At 36.4% G+C, this 9,232-nt stretch overlaps 1 protein-coding gene across 1 annotated transcript; it reads left to right on the plus strand.

The window, feature by feature from the left end:
* The first annotated feature begins 4,213 nt into the window (after positions 1-4,213).
* LOC138127444 (uncharacterized) lies at positions 4,214-8,951 on the plus strand. Its single transcript, XM_069043527.1, has 2 exons — positions 4,214-4,373; positions 7,751-8,951. The coding sequence occupies exons 1-2, from the start codon at positions 4,364-4,366 to the stop codon at positions 8,644-8,646; spliced, it is 906 nt and encodes a 301-aa protein (XP_068899628.1). The 5' UTR covers positions 4,214-4,363; the 3' UTR covers positions 8,647-8,951.
* The last annotated feature ends 281 nt before the right edge of the window (positions 8,952-9,232 follow it).

The following is a 9,232-nucleotide window of genomic DNA, read 5'->3' on the forward strand; positions in this document are numbered from 1 at the left end:
ATATTGCAATATTGAAGTGAGGTGAGTTATCCGCTGTGAATTTGCCAAAGAATAATATTTGTTAAGAAATAAAAATTATTCATACCTACCTACATAACTGATGAAATAAAATATTTGATTATTATACCAGAAGTCAAATTAATAGTTGTTAAGAATAACGTTGAATAAATAAATAGGTATGTATTTCCTCATTCGACGACAGTAGCGACTTTGCAAGGTAGAATACTTATTGTTAGAACATTCAACCGTTCATTGATTAAATACAAGTTTGTACTTAATAATAGGTATGAATAAATTTGTTGTAAATTTTGAGAGTTACTTACTCTTTAGCTCTTTCTTGACAGTGAGTAACTCGGCGAATACAAGTAAATATTTATTGCTATTTAAATTTGTATATCAACATAATTATTACGTTTTTCGGTTTAGATTTTTTTAAATTGCTATATTTTACATTTTCTTCTGTTCTCTCAATTTAAGAACAATTTTTAGTAATCGTCGTTTGGCAAACAAAAGAAACTAACTTCTGTAGATATTTTGTGATAGGTAGTAGAAAATAATTTAGTCTAGAATCAAATTAAAGTTGGACTTCTGCATTGCGCTACTGAATAAAAAAGTTAGAAACCACTATAAATTACAATTTTTATACCAACTGCGCTGTAGTTGAATCGGAATTTTACGTGACTACAATTAAAGCATTTTTAAAATGACCGACAAAAACTCGAAGCCAATGCATTTGTTATATTTTTTGCTAAAATAATAACAACTTCTTGACAGGGGTTAATAAACCATTTTGTTTGTAATGGAAAAAAATTATCAGGTCATTGAAGAGTTGACATCTAAGAATTACAGAATACAGCGCTCTCTCAGTAAGTTCTCAATGGGCTGGCAGTATTTCTTCAAATTTGTGAATTATACTTTTTTGTTTATTCTGCTGATAAGTTTTCCTATATCCATTTTGTACCGGATAAGAAGCCATGTTGATAACAAATTTGTTATTGTAAACAATTCCGTTATGAATTTTTAGCACTAAAATAGTGCGTGGGATATCAGGAAGGAAATTTTATATACTCTGAAAGCTATTCTATTGAATTCACTAAGTCGAACGGATGTGGGTTTTCAAACGATTGTATCAGCTAACACTTCCCCTTTATGCAACTTGAATAAATAAAATTTGAGTTGATTTCATACTAATTTCCGCTGTTGACCCCTTCCCCTTGCCAAGGCGCAGAAGTGCATGTGAATATGTGCGACCAAATATTTTAGGGAAGCCTTATTTTCTTTGATTCGAGCTAAAATTTATCAATATTTACGTAAGCTACAAAAACTTTTGATGAAACCAAATTGATTTTTAATTAGTCGTGTTTTAGGCGGAGAACAGAACAGTGGCGACTCGTAAAACACATTTTTGAAAGGTTTGCACAAGTATTCCGATTTCGAGTCAGTGTGGGTAATAGGCGATAATTTCTCGTCATTCAAATATTTCACGTGCAAATAAAACACAAGGAAAGCAATAAAATGCGGTTTTGTACAATACACAAATATTTTTTTAATTTTTTAAGTAATCACTCCTGAATTTGCGTATCCACTCTTGAAGGTTAGAAGAGTTTATATTCTGACAATAACAAAAACAAATAATAAACCGAGACCTGCTCTGTGACATATTAGCTAGCATAGAGCAGGAGTATTAAGATTTTTATTAATCATTTTACAAGTATGAAGACTCTCTGAATTAATTATGAACGAAAGATTGAATAAGACCAACACAGAACGGATTTTGATAAATGTCACAACTTGTCAAAACGAAACGTCAAGCTAATTTTTAAGGGGCTCGTCGAACAAAAAAACTCCTTCTTGTATAAATTGTGCTTTTTTGGCAATCGTGACTGGCCCACTCATGCCAAAAAAAGCCCAATTTACACACGAACTCGTTAAATAAACTACCGGGTGATTTTAAATGAATGTGACTTTTTTTCATAGGTTGGTAATATTATTGTTGGTTACTCTGCTTTTTAATGTGATAGTTGACATAAACATAGGCGTCCTCGCTTATTTGACACAATTTATTAATACATAAAATGTCAAAATGACGTACGTACGCCAATGTGTTGATTAAGGTATCAAGTTTGCCAAAATAATTTATGAAAAATGTTCCCAACTTAAGAAAAAAAGTCACAATCATTTAAAATCACCCGGTACTATTTTGGATAATTATTTTTTCGTGTCTTTTTTTTTAATGGCGATACCCAATTATTTTTGGGTATGTATTATTATTTATTCTTATGTATGTACCATGCATGATCTGTGGACTAAAAGTTTCTGAAAAATTTATTTTTAAAGGTGAAAACAAGTGGCCATAAAATTCCAGGTTTAACCAACATTTCTAAAAAAACCCTTATTTAAAAAATATCTGAATTGTATATTTTTTAAACTAAGAAACGTCCCAAATCAGTGCTTAATTGAGGGTATGTGAAAGAGATTTACTGAGTAGCCCTATGCAGTCTTTCAATCTCACTGCATTAAATTTGTTACCGTGTTAGTCAAAAGGAAGGTTTACTTTAATCGGCCAGTTACCTATAATTGAGCAAGTGGAGAAAAGAATAACAATAATTATAACAATAATAATCCTGCCTCTTTTCAAAATATCGTTCTAAGTTCTAAAAATAAGCAGTGGACGGATAAGAAGAAAATGGCAATCGATTTAGACATTGATTTTGAATTGTTTTTGTTGGAAGATTATTTAGGAATTTAGGATAATTTGTTGTTTCACATTGTTGATATCAAAATTACTTTAAGTAGGTAGGTATTTAATGTAGTTCAGCTTTTTTTTTAATTACTCGTATTGATTTTGGTGGTAGCTGTAGGCCTGCCGCTTTCATTTTCGAATCGCCTCTGGTTAAGAAATGAGACCAATCGGGGTAAATTCGATGCAACCATTTAAAGATCCTGTCGACGTTACGACAACAAAAATATACCTACCTATTTTAGAAAATGTGTGTACCACACCACACGTAGGTACCTGTTTGTTTTTTGCTCCGATTCTATAAGATCAATAAGCATGTGATGAAATAAATCGTCTCAATAATAAAAGTACGAATTGAGGAATACTATTTGCAATAGCCATAAATTGTAAACTCTCCCTTTTATCATTCCATCGATGTCATGTTACGGACAAATCTGGTCGCGTTCCCTGTTTAGACAAAATAAATTTCAACAATACTCAATCATATATTGAACGAAAACAAAAAAAATTACGATAATCATAATTTCGAAATTCTAGTAGAGTTATGATGAGGTATGTGGTGGATGGTTATCGTTTTACTTGAAGAAATGTGAGGAAATAATCAACCGATATTATGGAAATTTTAAGAAAAACAAATTCTCCAGATAAAAAGATATTTATTACCATAATAAAAAATTGTTTATCATATTATTCACACAACTAAACTTCTAATCCTTATTTTTAGATTTTGTTGTAAATAGAGCGCAACCATTTTATCACACCGGGTGAATCAAACTGTCTTTGGTCATCTTATCACTGTCATCAACAATGTTGCAACTTTGATTCAACCGAGACTGAACTTTTTTATTTCATTTTAACATTCTGGTAAAATATTTGGTTTTGAATGATAAAGGTTGCATCACAAACACAAATTTGACTTAAACTCTTCCTAAAACCTGAACCTGTCAATTTCATAAATACTAAAATTAGATTTTTGTCAACAAAACCACATGTTGTCAGCCTGCATTGTTTCAAGAAAACCGTCACTATCATTTATTATAATTAGAACTTCAGCAATCAACATCGTTACGCATACCCTTTGGTACTTTAAATTATGAACGATACATGAATGAATCATTTATGACCCCCAAACATCACGTGAGCTCTCAAACATTCTAGAATCTCGACCTTACCACTACAACACAAATTAAGGTCAACTCTCGCCTATTACTAACCCCGCGAGATCGATTCAAACTTTTTTTCTCTTGTTTTATTCCGGTTGATCTCGCCAAGATGACGCTCCAGGATCAGATTATAACGCCTGCAGGTGGGCTTGCTCGTCGTGACAGGAGCCTCAAATACCTCATAACGCGAAAAATAGGAAGTGATCGCACTTGACAGCAATGTTAATCCTTGCATGGACGATGTGAGTCACCGCGACGTGGCATTTCCGAAGAAATCGGTCAGATGTATTTAGAAATGACAAGATAGTCGCCTCCACCTCCCTCTGTTGACCGCCGAAACCGGCGGATTGAACGCGCAAACGTGGAACATTTATAGAACGTCTTCACCAACGTTGACGTAGTCAGTTTGAATTGTTAACCTGTGTGGTGTTCAGGTGAAATTTCATAACTAATTTGCAACATGCCGATCGGTAAGTACAAAACTCCACCCCCGCCGCCTTTGCCTCGTGCTGCAAATATTCGCCGGCACGGCAACCGCAAATCTACCGGCATTAGTTTTTTTTTAATTTGGTGTTTTTGCTGAACTCGCAACATTTTCAGTTTTATCAAACCACCACAAAAACAACCTTCAAGCCAATGTTTTTCAATAATTTAAAAACAGAGTTTTTAGGCCATCATTATTTCTGAGGCGCTTTAACCCGGATTTGGTAGTTGGGGCCCCGCAAATGGAATTGTTGCATGTTTCTTTTGACGTTTCCACCAATTTTTGGTATTGTTGCAGTCCGAATGCCGACACGCCCATAGCGCGACCTTAGAGTTCACTTGACCATTGCCGTAACACATAATCCAACTATTTTTAGCATTGTTGTCATCGTTATTTAATGCCGGGAAATGTGATAGAATTTTTTCCAACGTACTTGTTCGCTGTGGCATTCAACTTGGCAACGAGATTTTTATAAAAAAAATTGTAAATATAAATTTTGGGATAGCGCCATGCCATAATACACTATTAGCTCCTGTGTCGGGACTTTTTGGTGTGCACTTAAATATAGTTCGTTAACTTGGTACCGAACCCCTTCTCAAGTTATCGCACTAACCCAGTTGTCTTTTTACCACATTTCCAATACTTTTCGTTTTTATCGAATCGTTTTTCAAGTCGATGCGAACAACGTCACGCCACGTTTATGGTGTTTAGGTGGTGACAAAATTAACATGCAATAATTCACACTATCTAGAAAGCTATAAGCTATAGAACGCTGCATTAAGTTTTAACAATCATTTTTGCGATAACAGTTTATGTGAATTGCCATAAATATAGAAAGAATATCAAATTGGGTCAGTTTTAGAAGTCGGTAATGACTTTTGACAACTGTCAAAAAATTTATATCTACATGGCCAACTACAAACGTTACCTCTTTGAGTTGCTTTATTATAAAGTCGAAATATTTTTCTGTAAATTTTTAAAACTATACAGGGTATTTCACGAGTGACAATGAGCCCGACGGAATTGAAAATACAAGCCATAATACATTTCAAAAGTTAACGTGGATATTTGGTTTTTTGATTTAAAAAACATAAAACATGGTTAGCCGTGCAGTTTCGTAAATTTTGACATAAACGTCATTCGCTTTGTTGTGGCTTTGTTAAATGAAATTGTGAAAAAACGAAGTTTTTGCGAAAATGTCTTGTCTGCATAAACGTGCAACGGCAGAAGCATTTTTATTACATTCATGTCTGTTTTCTCATTGTTCGAATACATTTTAATTGTCGTATTTTAACTTTTTCGTAAACGTCACTGACAAAAATTATTGGAAGCCATCATGGATCCATAATTTTTCATTTTCAAATAATACGAAATTTAAAATTGCCCCGTTAACTTTGGAAATGAGCTGCAATAATATAGCCTACTCAACTTTTGATTACAACTTATTCTAAAATGGTTATTTTTTTGGCCCAGTTATTTATTGTTTTCGATAAGCACTAGAACATAATGAATTAACATCATCTCAATTCAATTAGGTATAAAAAATATGAAATATTTAAAATTGAAAGGTCGGGAATGCTGCTTCTACTGCTTCTACCTACTACGATACGTTAAACTTGTTCGTAAAACAGTGACTCATAGTCATAAACACTTAAATTCTTCTATAACAGCATAATATTTTGGGTTTGTTTTTCGAAAATTTTAGAAGTACTGAACAAACTGTTGCAATGACAATAACGACAAAATATAGCCACAGGATTTTTAACATCTCGAGAAATGCCACCAACGTTATAAATTAAAATTCAAATGAAACCAACAAATGCGAAAGTTCTCATGTGCGTTTCACCTGAAACGATTTCTGGGAAGATTAAAAACGCGATACTGTTGCTTCAGTAGTTCTGTGCCTGTTCTGTGGAGCTTTTCATCACACTTTCCTGTTTAAAGTCAAAGAAAAGATAAAAGACGATTGGTACCAATTTAACTTTACAAGGCTGATTTGATTTATTTCAATTTAACCACTTTGTGAGCATTTATTCAACCGACGGAATCTGCTTTCCTGCAATTTTGTTACATCAAAGACGACTTTTTATTAAGTAATTCGAAATCAGAGTGGTAAGTGTTGCGTGCAGCTCAGATGCAATCTTCTATAAATAAAACGAGAATTTCAAAAATTCGTCTCGTGCAATAATAGAACCGAGTTCATCGCCTGATTTTATAAGATGTGGAGAATGTCTAGGCATGATTTTTTCCGGTAACGTCAAAAGAAAATAAGCCGATTTAACCATTGTCACGCATATGCAGAAATGTTGGAGTTCTTTTTTATTTTGTACTCGACTTTCCTACGCTGTTTTAACAATTTGTAAAATACCTGGAGCGTTACATGTTACTCACGTTAATGACGGATTTCCGCAGAGACCCCACAGTTTTGCTTTGTGCAGGATGTTTCACGATAATTACGAAATAGAACCCATCAATTGACTACCGAAATCGTTCGTTAAGTTGCAAATTTGACACATCGGTAGTGTTTTGGTGTTGCGGCAGCTGTCACGATTGCTCAACGGGATTGCAAATTAGGTACCTCACCTTTTACCACTCGGAGGCAATACTTTTGCAATACACCTTTGCAAGCAGGTGCATTTTTCTAATTTACGTGAAGTGAATTTATTCGCGTGACGTGTCGTTAATGTTGTTACGAACACCAAATCCAGCGGTGATGTAATAATAACAGAGATTTAAAATCAATGATGACCTTCCCTTTATGGCGCCAGACATAATGGAGTCGAAAGAGGAAAAATACGCGTGTGAAACTCGATGTAGTAGGAGTATCAGAAAAGGAGATAGTCGAGGATAGGTACAGAGAGTATAATCGTGACATACTTTAATGTAATAAATTTGTACGGAATGTCGTAAATATTAGCGGTGCATGGAAACATTTGGGTTAACAGAGCAAACGTAGAGGTTTTATGAAAGCTGCAATAAAAAAAATTCCGCCTGAATCGCAGTCCCAAAAAACGCCTAAAAGCAAAAATAGAATTCAAACACGTTTCGGAAAAAAATCGTTGGTTTTAGAAGATTTTATCGGAGCTACTGAAAAGCCATTTGTAAGCGATTCACAGAACCGAAGAATGTTTACCTAGTTTTATTAATGTAACGACGCGCGGCACGAATAGCAAAAGAATTTTAAGGCGAGATTTTACCTTGGGTCTGATTCCCACCGATTATCCCCATTTTTGCCTAACCCACAATGATTGTTTGTTCGGACTGTTTGACTCGATCAAAACTGACAACAATGTGGGTAAAGGACAACTGACGCTGTGACACGCTCACACTTGCAATTTAGCTTCATGTAATTTTTTTTTACAGAATTGCAAACCGAGGACAAACTCGAGTACACCTTCTTTCCCAACGCTTCTGGACTGCTGCAGTTCAGAGTGCGCGCCCCGAACGATGCCCACATCGCCCTCAGTCCTTCCGCGTCGGAGGCAACTCCGATGTACGAAGTCTTCATCGGCGGCTGGGGCAATTCCAAGTCGATAATCCGCAAGAACCGCAGCAAACCCGACGTGGCCGAAGCCAACACACCCGGCTACCTGAACGGCGACGAATTCCGCGGCTTCTGGATCCGCTGGGAGAACGGTAGCATCACCGTCGGTCACGAAGGCGACGCCACTCCATTCCTCAACTGGACCGACTACGAGCGCGTCCCCATCGAGTACGTGGGCGTCTGCACCGGATGGGGGGCCAACGGGTCGTGGATCATCGAGGAGGCCAGAGGCGGCCCGATGGGGGCTCCCCCGATGGCAGCTCCCTTGATTGGCAACCGCGGCAACTACTCGGGGCTGTGCTGGGTCGCCGCCCGGAATGGCGAGGTCCCGCCGAGGGCGTATGCCGGCGGTGAGGACAACGGAGAGCCCGTTTACGTGGCCAGGGCCAATTTCAATGGGGGTTTGATTCCTGGAAAGTTGGTCGCGAGTCACGGAACGTGTTACGTGGCGTGGGGCGGACAAGAGAACGCCGTTCCGGAGTACGAAATCTTGTGCGATTTCCCCGGAACTTGGGTGGCTTGCAGTGGGCCGAATGTGCCCCCGAATGCGGTTGCAGCCGGACAGAGCGAAGAGGGAGAGCCTTTGTACGTTGGCAGGGTAGTCCATGATGGGTCTCTCACTGTTGGAAAAGTGCAGCCCAGCCACGGAGTCTTATATATTCCGTACGGCGGCAACGAATTGGGTTTCCAGGATTACGAGATTTTGGTACAATAAAGGACTGACAGCTATATTTTAATCGCTTTTATGTTGCTGCCTAGGAATTCAATCCAGCCTAATCAAAATAAGTTTAGAGGATGCTCTAGATTGCACTGTTGTGGCTTCTAGGTGCCTTATACCTATAGTGTGTACCTTAATGAAGTGTATTATTTTTATATAGTGGAATCGATATTGATATTAAAACATCTTGATAATTGTTGTCAAATTAGCATCGTTTTGTTATAGTGGCTCATTGGATTGGTACCACTCTGTACTGTTTTTTTAAGTCAGTATGTAATAATAAAATAAATTTTTATTTACCACTTTTGCTTTTTACTTCCAATAAAAATGACACATTTTGGGAAACAAAACATTTACCTCTAAACTTCAAAGATATGATCGTGTATTGTGGGTTGCAGCAACCCACATCTTCATCGTTCATTCTTCTCATTTAACAGTTTTAGGCATTTATCTTTTATAATCTATAAAAACAGAATAAATCAATTTCAGTATCATTTTTAAAGAAAGAAGTTTTTCTTTATTTATTCAAAAACAAACAATTCATTTTTTTGAATTTTCCCCTGTATGAACGGATTTTGATAAA

Source organism: Tenebrio molitor, chromosome 1 (assembly GCF_963966145.1).
Source record: "Tenebrio molitor chromosome 1, icTenMoli1.1, whole genome shotgun sequence".
NCBI classification, from domain to species: Eukaryota; Metazoa; Arthropoda; class Insecta; order Coleoptera; family Tenebrionidae; genus Tenebrio; species Tenebrio molitor.